Source organism: Molossus molossus, unplaced genomic scaffold, assembly GCF_014108415.1.
Source record: "Molossus molossus isolate mMolMol1 unplaced genomic scaffold, mMolMol1.p scaffold_m16_p_9, whole genome shotgun sequence".
In the NCBI taxonomy this organism is placed as follows: domain Eukaryota; kingdom Metazoa; phylum Chordata; class Mammalia; order Chiroptera; family Molossidae; genus Molossus; species Molossus molossus.
This window is the reverse complement of record NW_023425403.1, coordinates 28,761,756-28,782,379: the sequence shown is the minus strand read 5'-3', so window position 1 is coordinate 28,782,379 and position 20,624 is coordinate 28,761,756. Positions and strand designations below refer to the sequence as shown.

At 38.3% G+C, this 20,624-nt stretch overlaps 1 protein-coding gene across 1 annotated transcript in view; it reads left to right on the top strand.

The window, feature by feature from the left end:
- Window positions 1-19,200, top strand: part of ZMAT4 (zinc finger matrin-type 4) — a 321,685-nt gene extending 302,485 nt beyond the window's left edge. Inside the window, exons 6-8 of the mRNA XM_036249781.1 lie at window positions 1,534-1,630; window positions 16,337-16,435; window positions 19,167-19,200. Of these exons, the coding sequence (XP_036105674.1) occupies window positions 1,534-1,630; window positions 16,337-16,435; window positions 19,167-19,200 (230 nt within the window). The remainder of the gene's footprint in view (window positions 1-1,533; window positions 1,631-16,336; window positions 16,436-19,166) is intronic.
- The last annotated feature ends 1,424 nt before the right edge of the window (window positions 19,201-20,624 follow it).

The following is a 20,624-nucleotide window of genomic DNA, read 5'->3' as shown; positions in this document are numbered from 1 at the left end:
TATGGTGATCAGTTGTTATGTGTCAGGCATTCTCTCCTACATGCTTTTACTCAGCCCTCCCCACAATCTTCTAAGAAAATAGAAGTGCAGAGAAGTCAAATAATTTGTGTAAAAGTGCCCAGATAGCAGGTCGTAAAATTCTTCCAACAATGTACATTCTTTTCTTTTTAAGAAAACAAGAATTTTGCCTCTTGCAAAGAAAATACTATGCATTCATCAGAAAGAAATTTCTACAGCTGTTTAACAGCCCGGCTTTTACAATGAGAAGACTGAATTTTGGAGCAAAATTAATAAAAACAACTTTCACTTGCTAAGAATTTTAATGTGTCTTATTCACTTAATTCTTGCAACAACCTTGTGATATGGATGGTCTTGTCTTCATATTGCAGTTGAAGGGAACTGAGGCCAGGAAGAAATTATGTGACTTCCCCTAGATTACACAACGAACGATAATTGGAGCCAGGATTTATATCCAAAGTTTCAGATCTTGACTTGGAGTTTCCTTTTCTCTCTGATCTGATGGGACACACTAGCAGAAGGAATATGTTCAGTTGTAGTTCTCTGAGCTGTGAAAAAAATTCTTTTAAACTTATTTTTCTTTATTGATTTTAGACAGAGATAGAAACATCGATGAGAGAGAACATCAACTGGCCACCTTCTGCATGCCCCCTGCTGGGGATTGGGCCCACAACCTAGGCATGTGCACTGACCAGGAACTGAACTGGCAGTGACCTCTCGGTTCATGGGTCAATGCTCAACCACTGAGCCACACCGGCTGGACGCAAATGTTTAAAGTTGTTTGATTGAAGCTGCTTTCTAGCATGCTTGGCTCTAGATGAGTCAATAATACAAAGGAGTCAGGTTTTTGCTAAACTCCTTGAAAGCAAAGAGCATCTTATTCATTTTGGAATCTCCAGTGCCTGGTCCAAAGTTGATACTCTATTAATGAACTAATTAATTGAATGAATGAATCAAATAAAAAATAGATAACTTCCATTTAAACTCTCTGGTGGGAATTAAGCTTTCATGTAGATTAATACATGATCCCTCTGAGAATTTACATTTTGTAAAGTGATCCTGGCAGAAGAACCCAAAAACGATGTGCACGTTTATTTTTTTGTTTGTTTGTTTTTTGTTCTGCCATTGGAGTAGTGGTGGAAGAAGAATTGAGACAGGTTTTCTCTGGAGTCTCACGTTTCAGGCAGATATGACACTTCACCATATCTATCTGCCTTGAAGAAAAGTAGACTGCTTTTTTGCTTGGGTTACAAAATTTCCAGAAACATTTATATCAAAAGTTACATTGTAATAATGTCAGTCATCCATAAAGCAGGTGGCTTCTAGAATATTCACAGTTATAGTTCTGCTAAGGGACCTGTTGACTAGGCTCTGGAAGGATGGATTGAAGAGCTGTTGGTGGGTTGGACCAGATAACCCGTAAGATACTCTGTGCCTGAACTTTTGGAGGCTCTAGGATTTATTCAGGTGGTTGAAGACAGGATGCAGCTAATCGGGTCTTTCTGTTGTCTGCAGGTCTGAGGCGCAATTACAGATGTACCATCTGCAGTGTCTCTCTGAACTCAATAGAGCAGTATCACGCCCACCTAAAAGGATCCAAACATCAGACCAAGTAGGTACTTTCATATTTTCACTCTTTAGTCTTTTTGTCTGTGCTTTGAAGATGATGATTAAAGGCTAAATATTTTAATTATTTCAAAATAAATAGATGGAAACTATATCTCTTTATCTCCAATGTTCCCTTGGTATTTTTGCTGCTGAAGCCTCTCAGGTCCGCTCAGCACTGTTGAAGAAGGGCTTCTCCTCTTGCGGCACAAGTAATACACGATTTCTTCTTTCATTTTTAAGGACAGTTCAACACATTTTTTGTAAACTTCAGGAACCTTTTATATCTATTCTAAGTGTTTTAAATAAACAATGTTATCTCTATTTGAAGACTGTACCCAACCTCAGTGCTGTTATGTCAAATTCCACAAATGTCTTCTACCACTTTCCATTTCTAGGTGAATACTTTAATTAGTATAAAAACCTAACAAATCTTGTGGTATATTAAATCATTCATGTACATAAGTACTTCCAATTAAATGGAAACTTATTTCATTATTTTGAAAGAAATTCTCATGATTTTAAACCTGAAAAGCCTAATTAGACATAATTTCACCTGTATTTATACTTTGCATCTCTTTAAAAATGAATGACACTAGCTTTGTAGGCATTTTAAAAGTAGATGCAAGGACTGCTGATAAAATCTAACAAAAACAAGAAATAGCTCAAAAATATGTAATTTTCCTGAGTGTAATTGTTTTTATTTCTCTCATATTTATTAGCTGAATCATTTAACAGATTTGACTGTACTAAGGCTTCATAAATAATAAATGATTAATTCAACAGACATTTATTGAACTCTGAAGTGTGTGTAGTGGGAAATAAAAGATGAATTGACCCAGGCCTGTCTCTTGCCGAGCTGCCTGCCAGGCTAGAGGGGCAGCCATGTAAACACATAGACTGTTCTCTAATACCATTTAGACAACTAGAGCTTTGAGTGCTAGGAAGAAAGCAACCAGGGCACATTTACAGGGATGCTGATGTAGAGGCTGAGCACAGAAGGAAGAGGTCGCGATCTAATGCTGCTCACCATCAGAACCCCTGGCTCAGTGCTTCATGCGTATTAAAGGCTTCATAAACATTTTTGATTGAATGAATGTATGATTTTAAACTATGAGTAACAATGTTCCATGCATGGATATGAGGAAGGTGCATTCCAGGCAGGGGGAATTCTTTGCAAGGGCATTTAAAAGACATAGGTCACAGGGGTCTGGCGTGGGTGAGGAAATGTAAGCCCCACGTTGGTTATTGATTCTCAGTCTTTTCATCCCTATTGTGCTGTCTCATGAGTCAAAGCCACTTTCATGACTTGCCTTACTCGGATCCACCCCAGAGCACTTTTATCAAGGGAATTCTGCAAAAAGATTTTCTCTGATTTGTTATAGAGTACCTACAGTGCTTGTAACGATTATTTCACACTGCTGTCCCCTCCCACTTCAAACAGTCTATTTATCACCTCTCTAACTAGTACATTGTAAGAGGCACCATATGCATTCTAATTAAAATGCATCGGAAATACACAGACACATTACAAGTAGCTGCAACAATAAATGATCATCTTTTAGGAACATGTATTTGCTGCTCTTAGTATAGATGATACTCATATATTATAATATAATGTATTATATATTTATAATATGAAAAGGTAGACAGTGGTGACTTTAAGTGGCATGAATCGTGTAAATAACTATTGCAGACAGTATCTCCAGCTGCAGGAAGATCTCTGTCTCTCCATGTGTACATATAAAACTTTATGTGCCTGGATCTGTGCTAGCCATTTTCTCATGTATTATCTCATTTAATCAACTTAACTACCTTGAGATAAATACTATTGACATTGACCTATTATTTTATTTGAGCACACTAAGGCTCCTAGAGACAAAGCAACTTACCCAACATCACCTTGCCAACAAATGGGAGAGCTGGGACTGAATCTCCCAGACTCATGCTTCTGCTTCTTCCATTTCCCTCACTGATCGCACAGACTGGGAATGGCAGACTGCCAAGAGAGCGTTCTGTGATAAATTTTGAAAAAGGGGGCACCGCTTCTCTGGTGAGATATGATAACTATACCTGACTTCAGAAGGGTACATCTCATACTGTGCTACCTTTTTTCCAGTAAACATAGTTCTTTTCTACCTAAAAAGCACAAGATTGCTCTCCCTCTGAAAAGTGAAATGAGGGAAATGTGAAGAAAATAATTGTGATAACCTTGTCCTACATGCTTGTTTAATCTACCCTTATACCTAATTTGGATTGTGTGTGTGTGTGTCCTTGTTTATGAGATACATTGATCCATAATTTTTTTGTAATATCCTTGTCCAGTTTAGTATCAAAATGTACACTGGCCTCGTTAAGCAAGTTGAGAGATCTTCCCTCTACTTCTAATCCCTGATTGAGTTTGTGGTAAATTGCTATTATTTCCTAAATATTAGGAAGAACTCATTGCTGTAGCCATCTGGGCCTGGCGTTTATATTGTGGGAATATCTGTACCAGAATTTTAATTTTTTTATTGACTTTTTTAGAAAGAGAGAAAGGGAGAGGGAGAGAGAAATATTGATGGGCTGCCTCCTGCATGCCCCTACTGGGGATCGAGCCCATAACCCGGGCATGTGCCCTGACCTAGAATTGAACTGGGACCTCTCAGTCCATAGGATGATGCTCAATCCACTGAGCCACACCAGCTGGGCTGGAATTTTAATTTCTTCAGTGGAGCACTGTTTGTATTTTCTATTTCTTCTTGGATCAGTTTTAATAAATTGGTTTTCAATGAGTTTGCCCATTTTATCTACATTTTAAAGTGTATTGGTATATAGTTGTTCATGATATCCTCTAATTTTATGTTTAATGTCTGTAGGAGTTTTTCATTCCTGATATTATTTGTGTTTCTTCCTTTTCTTATTTATTGATCATTTTTATTAGAAATTTATCAATATTTATTAATTTCTGTTAATAAATGAATGTTGGGGTTTGGTGATTTTATCTATGTACAGTTATTTTCTACCATCTTAAAATTATTTCCTTCTTTCTACTACTCCCTTTGGATTTAATTTGCATTTCCCTCCTAGCTTGTTAACATCAAAGTATAGGTTATTAAATTTTCAGTGATCGTGTCTTTTTAGTGCATTTAAGGCTCTCAATGTGCCACCACAGATTGTTTTAGCTATATTCTGCAAGTCATATTTTTTTTTTTTTGTATCCCAGGAGTTTTAATATGTGGTATTTTCATCATTATTTATTTAAACATATTTTCTAATTTTTACTGTGATTTCTTCTTTCACTCATGGTTAATTTAGACTATTTGGGGAAATTTTCCATTTATAGTTTTTTTGTGATTAATTTGTGCCTAATTCTATTGTGGTCAGGGGACATACTCTAAATGACTTCAACCCCTTAAAATTTGTGTAGATTTGTTCTATGCCCCTGGCATGTGGTCAATTTGGGTAATATCCTATGTTCACTTTTTTTTAAAGTGTCTTTCAGTAATTAGGTAAATGGTTCTATATATCAATTATGTTAGTATTCTCAATCTTGTTCAAATTTTCTATGCCCTTACTGATGTTATGTCTGTGTGTGATATCATTGAGAAACAGAGACAGTTAAAAACTTTCAACCATAAATATGGATTTGCCTAAGTGACCTGTTAATTCTATAAAAAATATATATGATATATTATTAGATGCTTATAAATTTAGGCTATTTTTATGCATTCCTATTAAACTGGCAATTGTTATCACCTTTTGTCACCATGAAATGTCCTTTTTTGTTACTAATAATACTTTCCTTAACATTTACCTACATCAGCTATACCAACTCTTCAAAGCTTCAGAAATATGTTCTTTAAACTTTATCCAGTTTCATTTTCTCTGATGAAAGGTTAGTGTTATACCAATTACCCCATGGGAGCTGAAAATGGAAGTCAGCCAGCCAAATGGTTCTTAACTATTCTAATCTGACCAATTAAAACAAAATAAGTATTAAGGTGTCAGCAATTTTCAAGGTTTTATATTTATATTTTTACTAATAATTCCCAGAAAAAGTGTTGAGATGAGTACAGATTATTAAATCGTGTAGTGGAAAGAGCACTGAATTTCAGTCGGTAGATTTTATTCTAATACAACTTTGCCACTGAGTGATCATGGGCACTGATAAAGCTTCTTTAAGTCTCGGCTCCCTCACAGAAAAGTGAATAGTGACAACAAGAACATGACAGGTGTGTATCCACTTTCACGCCTTCCTCATTGTCCTGGTACTTTTTCCTACTGACCCCGAATTCAGCCTTGACATTCTTCTTAAAACAGGTCCCCAGTTAGCATTCACTATTTTATTAGAGATAGCAATGTGTCCTCAAATAATGTCCACTCAGAACCTCAGAATGTGATGTTATTTTAAAATAAGGTCTTTGCAGATATGAACAGTTAAGAATCTCAAGATGAAATTATTGTGCATTTAATGTGGGCCCTAAATACAATGCCTGGTGTCTTTTTAAAAATATATGTTTTTATTAATTTTAGAGAGAGAAGGAGAGAGAGAGAGAGAGAGAGAGAGAGAGAGAGAGAAACATTGATGAGAGAGAAACATCAATTGACTGCTTCCTGCATGTCCCCCACTGAGGATTGATCCCACAACTCAGGCATTTGGCCTGACTCAGAATTAAACCAGTGACCTCTGGGTGCATGGGGCAGTACTCAACCAACTGAGCCACACCAACCAGGCTGCCTGGTGTCTTTATAAGATAAAAGAAAGAGAGATTTAGACACACAGAGAAGAAGGCCATGTGGAGTCATAGGCCAAGTTTGGGATTATGTGTCTACCACCCAAGAACACCAGGAACCAGTAGGGTCTGAAAGAGCAAAATGACAGTCAAATTTTGCTCCATTGTTCAAGAGAAATATTAAGTAACTAATGAGATTAAAGGCTTAGAAAAGCAGATGATCACACTGACATCTAAAGCAATTGCCTATTAGTAGATTTTTCAGTGTTTCCAGGGAAGCCAGTCTGTCAATTAGTACAAATGATTACAATGAAATTTAAAGGCAGATGAGTACATACCACAGACTAATGAACAATTCCCACATAATGTACTTAAATTTGAGATTAGGGAACACTTTAAGCCTTAGGATAGTACATTGCCTAGAATAAAGAATATAAAAGTTGTTATTACTTACTTTGATACTTCAGTTGGTTGAAAATGAAACTCAAGTTTTTAAGAGGAGAAATCAGACTCCAGAACAATTTTTAAATTTGCTTTTTCGTTTAATGGGAAGCCTTAACTGGTGATATTCACTGTTTTTTCTGCAGGGTTTTTTTTTTTCCCCCCTAATTAGATGAATCCTCCAGACAGTTTCCCATTTTATTCATTTATTTGTGAAGTGATTGAAAGGGTTTTTAGACTAATTTCCAGAATATATTTGCTAGAATATACTTGCTTTAAAGTCTTGGAATTCAGATCCTGCTTTCAGGATTATAGTTAGTTATCTGAGGGGTGCACAGTAATAAGTAAGATAGTTGCAAGATATGCCAATCATTAAGAACCTTCTGTACCTAGGATAACTAAAAGTTACTTACAACCCCAAGAAGATGTTCTCTTTGGAAGCAAGCAAACAAACCAACAACAAATCAATGCACACATTTCTTCAAAGGCTAAAAATATAGATGTTCTTTGTGAAATTTTCAATGTGGTTTTCTGGAATTAATCAAAAATTTCAATAACCAGTGGGGTTGAGATTTAGATATTGTGCTATATTTTTTTATTAGAATGCTTTTTTCCCCTGAAAAGTATAGTAAAGTTCTGAGACAAGCAGGACATAAGATAGTATTGAAAGTAAAGCTGTCCTTTGCCGAAGAATGTCAGGTTTTTTTCTCTTCAGTTGATAATCATTTGGAAAGGTGTGGAACAAAGAGAAAAATCTAGAACCCAAGGCAACTGCTTTGCTTGTCCAATTTTATGATGTTGGCTGTACAAAATACTTCTTCTAGAAACAGGTCATAGAGTGTTAGCAATCTTTCTAGCCCAAGGTACTCTGAGACCCTGTACATAGGATACTGGGGCAGCACAGGGTGGGGTGTGGCAAGGCCTATGGGCAAAGGGTATTTATTCTCTCTCTCTTTTTTTAAAAAATATGTCTTTATTGATTTTTTTTTTTTTTTTTTGTGAGAGAAAGAAAGAGGGAAAGAGAGAGAGAGAGAGAGAGAAAGAAAAACAGCAATCTTCTAGAGATGCTCAACCAACATCAATCTTCTGAGCCACACTGGCCTGGGCTTAGCCCTGTTATTAATAGAACATCGCAGTCTACTATTTTCAAGAGCCCTCCCTTTTTGTGGAAGGCCCCTGATGAAACAGAGTATAACTTCTCAAATGAAAGAGACAATGGCCTTTGAAAAAATTTCAGAGAAGACAGAAAAAAACCCAAATATAGATCTTCCTATATATAGCACTAATTCACAGGCAATAATTCTAACAGCTCTGTTTTTCCAAAGTCTTAGTTGCATGATTTTTCTATATATGCCTTACCTAGGGATATATTATAATTGCAGTATGTGAATAGATTAGGCCTTTGGCAGGCTTGGAAAGAACTAAGTGGGGAGTACCTTTATTCTTTCATATTACTCTAGAATTACTGATTACACCTAATTTTCCTTAGCTTACTCATTTTCTACTCACCTCCTTCTTGGGGGACTTGTAATCATAATTTTGCCTTGCTTGAAATTTGCATAAGTCATGGCTGTCTCCAGAGTGATGCTGAGCTAATGATTTAATGTCCCGGACTTAACTGTAGATCCCATTGAAACCTTTCATGTTCTTTGTCCTGCTGCTCCAGGTAGTCATCAGGACCAATCACCAACCTGGCTTGGTTCTGAAAAGTGCATCAAGAAAGAGAGAAAAGAACTGGAGGGGGGAGGGTGGTGGAGCCCAATAAGCCTGAGAACCAGACGACCAGAGCCCCAGTGCCAGTCCGCTTCTCACACCTGTGTGGCTTTCAACACCTTTAAAACATTATTTGAAAATTCACCTATTGAGATGAAATTTACATACAATAAAATGCATAGATTTCAGGTACACAATGTGATGGGTTTTGACACTTTATGCACTATGTAACTACCAGTCCAATTAAGATCCGGAACATTCTCACAATCCTCAAAATTTCTCTTGGGTGCTTTTTGAGACAATATCCCACCCCAGGCAAACACTTTCTGATTTCTATTACCGTAGCTTAATTTGGCCTGTATGAGAACTTAATACAATGATGTAGTATAAATGCTTCTTCTCTTTCCGGCTTCTTTTGCCCAACATAATGTTTTTGGGGTTCATCCACATTGTGGCATGTATCAGTAGTTCTTAGTTTCCCTGTGCGGCTTTGAACAAATCATGTCCCCTCACCAAGCTTCATTATCTTCATTTGAAGCTTGAGGGGATTGGAATATGAGGTAGTCAAGTCTCTATCTATTCTAACATCCTCTTATTTTATGATTTTGATGTTTAGCTTCTTTAACTGTTTTATATATATCAGCTGGCAGAAAATTGGCTGTAAAATAATTTTTCTTTAGTGTTTACTTCTCTACTGCTGGATGTTACAGAACCAATCAACCCTTTAACAATTAGGTTCTAGAAAAGGAGAGGAGTCCTGGAGGACTTTTATTCTGTTCTTAAACAAAAGGTCGGGACTTTCCAAATTCTTGTCACTTGGAGCAAAAGGGGTAACACGGATTGTATAAGGAGAGAATAGAGAAAGAAGCTTATTTTAACTTTATTCCATGCTATGACTACAGATCACAAACTCTGGTGGCTTCTCTGGGCAACAGGGATAGGTAAGAGGGAGTCAGGAAGTTTTCAAAGGAGACCTTGGCCCCTTACCTGAACAAGGTTTCTGGACTTGCACTCATTCTGGGTCTTCTGTAATCCCTTCTCACACATTTTACCAAAGTTCATTAGAAATTAGAGTATGTTGCCCTGGCCGGTTTGGCTCAGTGATTAGAGTGTCAGCCTGCAGTCCAGAGAGACCCAGGTTCGGTTCCCGCTAAGGGCATGTACCTCGGTTGCAGTTTGCCCCCGGTCCTGGTTGGGCCGTGTGGGTGGCAACCACTCAATGTGTCCCTTTCACATTGATGTTTCTCTCTCTCTCTCTCTCTCTCCCTCCCACTCTATCTGAATAAAAAATGGAAAAATGTCCTCGGGTGAGGGGAAAAAAAGAAAGAAATTAAAGTATGTTTATTTGTAAACAATATTTAGCTGCCATTGACTTTTATTCCAACCAAACATTAGTAGAATTTTGAATTTGCCCAACATTTGTCTGCTCTCTTGGAAGTTATCATGGAACATGGAATGCCAAGGAATTGAATTCAATAAATGAAGAACCTTGCTTCGTATAGGTTGATTTGTTGGGAAAGTAGGAGGAGATAAGATTGGAATGAAAACATGCCCTTGGTTGTGCTACTCAGTCCAGCTATCACCTCTGTTTGGGTAAAGTAGAGGATTCAAAGGGTCAATTTTAGCTGTGATTTTCATATTGTGGATGGGGTATGATGCGGTCCCACAATCAAAGTCTATTGAGCACCGACTATGTGTGGGTCATTATAACAGGCCTTGGGGACAACAGAAGGAGATACAGAGATAATTATACCTCTCAATAAATTTATAATCTAGTTGAGGGGATGCCACAAGTAGTCAAGTAATTATAGTTAAAATCAACATAGGCTATAGTAGGTAAAAGAGGTACAAAATGCCACTGGAATTCAGAGGAAGAAGAACTTGGGTCTGGTTGGGGGTCATCAGGAAAGGATACTGAGGACTGAGTGCAATAAAGTGGTTTGGGAATGAGATCATCAGGGTTCAATCACGGCTCTATCTTCTACTAACTGTATGACCTAGAGCGTGTTACTTAAAGACCTCTCTGTGGCTTAGTCTTCACATTAGTAAAGTATAATAGATTATGAAAATGCTTACCAAAATTTATTGTGGTGAGGACTGAGTTTTAAGAACAGCAAAAGCACTAAACTGATTAGATGATACTTGACATGAAGTTTTCCTCAATAAGTGTTCATTGTCATTCTGCATTAATGAAATTAAATTTGAAATAGGCCTTGAGCAATGGGTAGATGTATGTTGAGGTAACAGCATTTATTCTACAAGATTGCCCCAGAATTCTTCACAGCACCTTTTAGTTTGTTGTTCAAAGTTGGGGCTACTGGACTCTCACAAACAAGTTCAAGCCTTCTCAGGGTTTAGAACCCCAAATTACACTAATCAGCACTGGGATATGAAGGGTGATCTAGGGCAAGGCTCCGAAGACTATCCTCACTCTGAGTTTCTTATGGTCATGCCTTCTACCTGCTCCAAGTCCTCATATTATACAACAACTTCAACTTTATATCCAGTCTTGCAATGCCAGAAAGAACATTTTCTGATTGCTCCCAATTACTTATGGTCTTTACACCCTGATTCCCACCCAGACTTCCCACATTATCCAGCTCTCTGATTACCAGTTGCATTTTGTCAATCACCTGTAGTTAGCACATTACTCTCCAAAGACCATGGATTATAAACCTTGAAAATAAATAAAATAAACTGAACTATGCTCCTGGTTGAATTTCTTAAAATCAGTCTCCCAATATTCTTTGAGACTTTCTGGAAAGAGTTTCTTAACCATTTTGATTATGTGGAGCTTATTTTTCACTTTATCATTTTAAAAACATGTGTATCCTTTCCGTTCAGGAATCCAGATGCTTCTGCTCATACTAGAGTCTGGCTAATCTCAGTATTAACTAATTAAATTCAGCTTTGAGTCACAACATTTGATAAATGCTCTATCTGTATTTGGAAGGGTTTTCTCAAAAAAACAAACAAATGAACAAAAAACAAATGCTCTCTGTGGACAAGAATGACACCTCTTTATTTTTTTTAGAGAGAGAGAGAAACATCAACATGAAAGAGACACATCGAGTGGCCGCCTCCCACACAACTCCAACCAGGGACAAACTGCAACTGAGGCACACGCCCTTAGTGGGAACCGAACCCAGGTCTCTCTGGACTGCGGGCCCACACTCTAACGGCTGAGCCAAACCGGCCAGGGCGGGATGACACCTCTTTACATGTTAACCACTGTTATTTCACTTCCAACTTAACGACAAACATTTTGAAGATTTAGGGTTTTTTTTTTTGTTTATAAGTTAATATTATCTGGGCCATTCTATATTGTGCTAAGACTAGCCAGATGGAACCAGAATCTGGACCTCAGTCAGAATATAAATTTATATAAGCATCATTATAGTCATATATATCTGTCACTCTTAATAATCCTTAATAGCAAATGGGAAATGTGTGTTTTTTCTATGGCTTTTAGGGTCAGAGAAAAATCTCAGTCTATTTCATGCTGAGTAGTCAAATACAAATCAAAATCTATAAAGCTAGTTTTGAGAAATGTGGGTGATATTTCAAGCTCAGGACACAATTAGTTCAAAGTTCTACCCACAGCCTCTGGTGCTGTTATACTCTCTAGAGCTATATCTATGTGTTCTTCCTTATTTAAGTGCCCTTTCTTCTAAAGACACCTAACAGGATAACATGTGCACTTTACACTTTTTGATTTCAAAAACGATCACCACCGAACTTATTTCTGTTCTAACAAAAAAATCTTATAGTAGCCTTAAATAGATGAGTTTCAGACCTCTGATTTTATTTCCTTGATAATGGAATAAGTTCAAAAAATAGATTCAGTTTTATAACATCTTTCCAGTGCTAAATAAGATAAACTTACTTATAGCTAAGATTTTCATGAGCAGACAACTTACTAAATTAGAATCTATTGTCCTTGAATGTCTATATGAGAAAGGACATTTAAGTCTCTGTTGTAGATGGGTTCACTGGGTATTCAAAAGTTTTTTTCACTTTAAATCCAGCTTTAGGTTAGCATAATTCCTGCTCAGGGTGACTGAATAGGGGGAGCTTTGGGTTTTTCAGCAGCCGCCACACCTACAAAGTTTGAAAACCAACCATATAGGTTTCTATTTCTTAGTTTTAGAACCAGATGTCATAATTTTGTTATTTCATATTATGTAAGAGTCCTGAAGCTAAATGTGTGCCTCCCATGAAGAAGAGAAACTAGGTCAAAATGTAATCTGAGAGATTCATTACAGCCAGGAAACATAGTGACCAACATCTAAACATGAAGAGAAGGGGGGATCGGGCTCTCTCCCCTGCAGGGCAGAAAAACATCAGTACAAGTAAAAGAGTTATCAATGCTTTTCAATGTATGTGTACATCGGAGAGGCATCTTTCATTTCCAATTTAACTCTCAAGAAACCCCGTAGAAATAACTAATTAGCCCACCTTCTAGAATATACAAGAGATATTTCTATAGTGAATCTGGAGCATTTTTTTCTGTGGGTAGAATTTGGTCCATTCATGATCTGGAGGTTTTCAGTAAGGCAACATGTCTTATTGGAGAAACACCAGAGCATTCATTGATTGGGTTAATAGTTTAACAAATAATTATTAAGTGACCTACTATGTGCTATGTTCTAAATTATTTAGTAGAGAATGACAAATTAATGTTCCATTTCTATTCGTAAAGTGCTCATGTAATATTTTTAAAGTGCCTAAGCACTAAAGCTTTGTGATTCGAGAGAGAAATCCTTCAATTCTTGGATCCATTCAAATTGTGGGAGAGATTACTGGTAGGTTTACTCAGTGGTGAAGGTCAGTGAACACTCTGAGCTAATCTCAGCAATGTGGAGCTGGGTGGTGGCAAAACAAGGACCTGCTATGCCTTTGATCACAATGTTGTCACTAGGACTGTGGGCTCCTGGTAAAGCTCTTAATGTCCAGAGTAGCCTGGAACCTGACTTAGGAAAGGAGGAAAGATGCCAGGCTCAGGATCCAGGAGGAAGTCAGGTATGAACAGGATGAGGCACCTTCTAATGAACAGGAAGTTTTGTTGTATGAGCAGTCATAGGAGCTTTGCCTTCTAAGCCCTTACCCATGGGAAACTACTTTCTTCACTCAAAACTTTCTTTATTCTGGGTTTTCTTTGTAGAGCCCTTTTACTTATAGATGATGATTTAAATCTTGTAACACCTGATAGGATATTCTATTGTTATTAAGTGTGGGAAGAAGTCAGGAATGAAAATCATGTTAAGGATAAGTGGCCTTTGCCCTGGCCGGTTTGGCTCAGCGGTTAGAGCATTGGCCTGCGGTCCAAAGAGACCCGGGTTCGGTTCCCGCTAAGGGCATGTACCTTGGTTGCAGTTTGTCCCCGGCCCTGGTTGGTCGTGCGGGTGGCAGCCACTCGATGTGTCCCTTTCACGTCGATGTTTCTCTCTCTCTCTTCCTCTCTCTCCCTCCTACTCTATCTGTGAAAAATGTCCTCGGGTGAGGATAAAAAATAAATAAAATAAAATAAAGGGTAAGTGGCTTTTGTGATCAAAGAAGGAAGGTTAGAGACGTTTATCTGTCCAACTTCTGTTGAAAAGTACACTAATGATTCTTTCTTTCTTTATGCTTATAAAACTTTCTCTAGTTATGGTTCTAGGAATGGATAGCAAATAATTTATTCCATATGACTAAGACATTCATAATAAGAATGGCTTTGTTATCCTAAAGCAGATTTTTTTTTTTTTTTTAAATATCCATGCAGGTAATTTCTCTTTTAACCTTGAAGTAAAATTATTCCTGGATTTTGATTAAAATAGCTTATTATGTGCCCACAATGGATGCTTAACAATTAATAGTCCTTCGCCCTCCCCCACTGTTTAATTAGAATTGAGGCTAACGTGGGATTAGAATGATTAAAGTCAATGGAAATCATGACTATCATTCTAAAATCTCTGCTAATTGTAACTTCTCCATTTCCATGAGAGGATATAATAGGCTGTAACACCTGGCCTGCCTTACGATGTGATATCAGGGAATTGATTTCTCCTCTCAAAGTGATAACCTTCTTCCCATACACACTTGCTAGTTAATTGTCAAAAATTTCTTTCACAGAGAAAAAAATCACTTTGTCTACTTTCCCATAGAAGACCCAGAAATAATTACACAATGGAATGTATAAATAAAAAATATCAGAATCTTACCTGTGAGAGGTTTTGATGGGGGACCCTGAGATAGAAATATAAAGAGCATCGTTAAGTGGGGTAAGAAGGCAGAAAGGGGAGGCTGGGACTGGCAAAGTAGAGATTGGCCTCTTTAGGCCCAGGATGAATCAAACTTGAAGAAATAGCACCCACTTCCATATACTCTGGACTTATAAAAAGATAAGGAAAAAATATAAAACTTGAAAAGTTAAATATTTTCTTATACAAGAAAATATTTCTAGCCTCCCTTACCATCATAGTTTTGTCCACTATGATTTCTTTGGCTTCTTTAGCTTAGTGCTCATAAAGCAATGGTTTCAAATACATATTTTGGAACAACTGTAAAGGTATTAATAGCATGAGTCACCCATTTTTATTCTTTTGGAAGACAGACAGGGAATAAGTAGCTTCATTATAATTTTTAGTCCGAGAAATGTTGTTAGATACTTGATGTATGGCCTCTGAGAGTCTGGGAAGCTTGGGACAAAAAAGGGGAGAGGATTCCTCCTCCCTCCACCACTTGCCACTAGTCACTCCATAGAAGGTCAATGGCAACCCCCATGGGGGTGCCTGACCAGGGGAAGAAAAGAAAGAGCTGGAATCTCAGCTTCTGGCTTCTGCTTTCCAGCCTCCCCCACTACCCTAGTTTCTGACCAGGTTTCAGATTCAAGGGACAACTATCTTTAGAGATAGAGCCACTGTGGTCTAACAGGTCATGTCTTTATCTTCTGGCCTCAGAACGTTGGAGGTAGAGGTCAAATTGGTCCAATCAGGGAGGTGAAGGTCCAATTGGAGTTGTAGAGAGCTACATTATCAAGTCATGCAGAACCATATAGGTAAAGAAATTTCTTAAAACAGATAGAAGTAAAAATTTAAAATTTAGTTTAGAGCATTGCTTTTTCTTATAGACTTTTTATATTAAAATTATTTCTCCTTCTAGTGATGTTCAAAGAAGAAGATGAATTATGTCTGTTACCATTGGATTTAGACACAGATGGAGTTATGATTTCCCGGCATGTCCTCCTTTTGTAGAGCTCCAATTCTTAAAGATGATTCAATTGCATTCTGTGTCTAGCTAAAATCCAGATATTGCAAGGATATAAGACCAATGAATAGTATGATTCTTACCTTCAAGGAGCCTAGAGTTTAAATTAAGAAACTAGGAGATGAACATAATAGAACAGTTAAATGCTAATATATGCAAAAGATTTTACATAACATCATGCAAAAAAAATGTAAAGAAGGGAGAGATTGGTGTAGACATGAATAATGAGAGAAATGTACTTGGATGAGATGAAGCTGGGCTGAGGAACAAGGATAAATTTAGTTTGGGGCAAGCGCAGTTTAAGGGGTCTGGAAACATTCAGGAGAAGGTGGCACTGGGCATTTAGGTCTATGGGTCTGGTGTTGACAAATAGATGGTGGCTGGAGATGCAGACTCAGGAGTCATCAGCTCAGAGAAGATCATTGTAGTAAATGAGATGAGAATAAGTGAAATCATTCAAGGAGAACATATGGAGAAGAGCAAGAGTAAACACTCCCTTATGCACGCCTGTGCACATGTGCACACAGAGTGACAAAAAAAAGAGAAGTCAGAACTTTTTCTGGTAATGGCACCTTTTATATTTCTTTTCTACATAGGAGGAGAACAGGACAAATAAGTGCTTCAGAAGCAAAGGAAGAAAGACATTTCAAGAAGGAAGGTGCAGAACAGAGTAACTCAATACCAGAAAGAGTCAAGTAAGAAAATGACCAAAAAAATCCGGAGGGTTTCTCAGTTAAGAGGTGGTGGTTGATTTTGCCCAGGAGAGTCTTGCTGAAGTTTTGAGACCATGATGACCACAATGGCTGGGGTAAGAACAAAATGAGGGAGTTTCTCAACAGTGTTCTCCCTGGATGAGGGAGAATGCCCTGCAGTCCATAGATGACAGCAATGAGGCGGGCAGAGAGTGACATGTGGCATGCAGAAAGGAAAGGGTTTTGCAACAGAGCTCAAAATTAAACAGCAAAGCCCTCTTTTGAAATAAATGTTCTGTGGAATTAAGACAAACAGAACTCTAAACAAAGCTGAGAGCTACCCACTGAACTTCTTCTCTGACTCCTGCTATTCTCTAGAACGCAGAGGAACCACTGATAGTCATTACTGATAGAACAACAGAGAGTCAAAGGTGCCCGCCTGTCTCCAGTCTGGGCGATGGAGGGGATACTGATAGAGACTGGAAGGGACTTTCGTAAGCTAATTTGAGACACGTTGCTTTTGAAATAATGGCACTTTAGTCAAGTACCACTGGATGTCCTGTGGTAGTTGGAAATGAGCCTGGAATGCAGACACAAAACGTGCTCAAAATGAAGATTTCTGAGCCAGCTGGATAAGTGAAAGTTAAAGCCTGGGGACTGGATGTATCCTTTAAAGTGGAGAAAGAGAAGCACCATGTTTGACCTTAGACAGCTGTGGATTCTGGGTAAGCACTCTCGAATGCCGTTGGCTTTGCATCCCATGCCGGAGCTGGAGGTGTGCAGGATAGGATGTTGGAAAGGGGAACGGATATAAAGCAGGGAAGCACAAGAACAAGCTCAGACTCGTGAGTGAGGACAACAGAAAACCACCTTCAAGCTCAGTGAAGTGAGCATTCTGCAGGGGAGGCTGGTGTGAGGCACAAAAGCACTGACCTTCCAAGCGTAAAAAGACAAAACCAGAAACAAACAGGGAGGAAAATTCTAGGAAACATTACTCAGCCTAGCCATATTAGCGTGCTGTAAAACCACCCAGTGCACCAAGAAAGCTGTTAAATAACAATACAAGACAGAATAGTTAAATGCCAAATGAAAGACTAAAACATTAAGGGCGAAGTCATTTTTTGTGTCGCTTTGAAAAAAAATTAAACAAATCAAAGATAGGGTGACTTCAGAGGTTTCCAATTTTCTCAGGAAGATGAACTTGTTTTATTAATGAATGTCATTCGGAATCTCTTTGCTTTAGGAACATATAAAAATTATAAATGAAAGGCCATTTCTTTTTTTTTATTTTAACTGAACCATATGCCTTTAATGAAAATGTTCTAGAATGCTATGTGTAGGATAATTAATATTCACCTAGGAATGAATTATATCCAGAATATTAAAAATTAATATATGACCTGGAAAATACATAATTTTATCTGCATACTGAGATTAATTTCAGGGGAAAGATAAAATTTATTTTCTCATTGATGAGCAAAAGAAAAGAAGTTCTGCTGGTGCTATGGCTTAGGGATCTATTACAGTTGTCACAGAAAATGGACCATCTGTGATCAGAAGTATTATTATTTATATAAATAATAAAATGTCCTATTTCCCTTGGTGAAACTGTCTCTCTCTCTCTCTCTAAATATTGTGTGTATAATTGCTACTATTTAAAAAAGTGTGACAGGGTTATGGAAGAGCATTCCAAAGAAAATCACTTCACCACTTTGTGAATAGGTGAAGCCGGACACATATCAGGTGGCACCGATGCTGGCAGTGGCGGGGAGCCATCTACTAAAGCTGGCACCAGGCCAGGATTTCTTTGGAGAGTGACACTGACCTCAGGGGAAAAATGTATAAAACAATAACGATAACTCCTTGCTCAGCCCCAACACCTTCTCTAACCTTCCCGCCTAGGAAAGTGGATCACAAAAGCTTGGTCACAAAGGGCCTTATAAAAGTCATTCCTGGTGCTCTAGTATTTTCTGTCAGCACACTTTCCAGATGCTATCCAACCCAAATACATGGAGAAAGTATAATATAAATTATGCTACATTGAAATTCAAAGGTCCTGAATTTTTATGCCATCCATATCATTATCTATGAAACTTTAGGCGATTCACTTTATATCACCTGTAGACTATAGAATAATAATTTCCTACTTTCCCAGTGGGATTGTTGTGAGGATCAAATGACATCAGCCATGAAATGCTATATGAATGTAAGGTGTGATTATTTTGGTCCTCAAAGCTACCTGTGGCCAAGACACACATTCTATCCCGGAATGAGAGTGAAACATGGCTTTGTTTTTTTTGTTTGTTTAGCATTTCCAGGCTCCACATTTGATGGTACAACAACTCAGCAGCTACCTTTAAACATATTGTATCACCTATTACTTATAACTCCAAAACATCACAACGTCCATGTTTCCTCTCTCCATTGCTGTGTAACAAATTATCCCAAAACTAAGTAGCCTAAAACAACATATATTTTTTTTATTCCACTGTTTCTGTGAATCAAGACAGGCCCGGGGCTGCGGACACCCAAGAGCATGGCTGGGGCCGAAGGATGTGCTTTCCAGACGGTGCACTTCCACGTAGGCCTCTGTCCTCAGCACACGGCTCTCCTTGTGCGACGGCAGCTAACTCCTTCTGGAGTGATAAAGCCAGGAGAAGGAACAAGAAGGAAGACACAGCCCCGGTGTGACCAGTCACATATTGTTAATTCTACTTTTTTCTCTTTGTTACAGGGGAGTCAAGTGCAGCCACACTGAATGGGTTTGAGGTAGAGTCTATGCTCCTCCAGGAAACATGAAAGAATTTGTGGCATAGTTTAAAGCCACCACTTTTCTCTATAGTTAAAGTCAAGGAGTGGTCCTCTAGAGTCCCCTTGGACATCAGCAGAGGCCATGGCTGCCTGTGTTGATGATGCGCTTAGCATGGGGAAGATTTATCTTCCTTCCATGGGACCAAGTCAAGCTGCTTACGCAACCTCTCCCAATAGAGTTTTGTTTGTATTTATTTATATGTCTTAATACACTATCTTTTAAAAAATGTAACATCTCTGGCAAGACCAAACACAGTGCCTGGCAAAAGTAGGAATCCCATACATATTAGTTTAGTTTATTCCTAATGCAAATAGTTCACTGACTCCTTTCCAGGGGATAGGTTTTTGTAAGCTGCAGAGGAAGAGGATGCGAGGGATTGGAGAGTAGGAACATGGATGGTGGAAGAAGGCGAAGCGGGAAGAGGACAGAGAGCTAGGCACTCCGCACAGCTTTACAGCTGCATGTCTCTGGAAGGCCAGACTGCGAGGCCTGAAGGTGGACTCAGCTCTGCAGTGGTAGAGTGGCAAGATGACCTACAGAGCAGGAACTGCACTGGGGACATCTCTCAGAGCCTACAATAGAAGAGCCATTCTCAACCATGGAGTAGGGGGTGCAGCCCGAAAGAATGAGTGGGTTCAGCAAGAGCAAGAGAGGGTTATTATGAGAAACCTTTCCAAGTAGATTTTAACTTTGGAGAAATACCAAGTTGTAAACTCATCTCAGACACTTAAAATGCATTAGATGCTACTGCAGCCCTGGCTGTCGATTCAGCTAGCATTTATTGAGCAGCACTTGTGTGTCAGCCGCTGTTCTCGTGGCGTGCACATTTATTACCTCATTCAGTCCTCACAATCACTGCATGGGAAGTTTTCTCACTGTGCTCCTTTTAGAGGAGATCACCGCTCTGGCAGCTGATGCTCCTTGTTCAAAGTCACACAGTGAGCAAAGGGAAATACTGTGGTTGGAATCCAAGTTTTATATTTCATTATATCACAACTTTCATTTTTCAAAATGAGATATTGCAAATCAGGATACATTATGGATTAAATAGCATTTCTTAAAATGTAGCATCCTCCTAAATAAAAGGCTGGTAGAAGGTAAGTGATAGGTCTAGCTTATTTCATGGAAGGTACCTTATTCTTGACAACACAGTTTTACTGCAATAACATTTAAAATGTGGGAGATGATTTTCTTAGAGTGTCTTCTGCCAATTCACATCTTTCCCATTCAGAGATAAGGCTATGTGTTACCCACAACAAATTCACCTTTCTTTTTTTTTTAATCTTCACCCAATGATATTTTTCATTGATTTTCAGATGGAGTAGGGAGAGTGGGGGAGAGAGAGAAAGAGATGTAGAGAGAGAAACATTGATGTCAGAG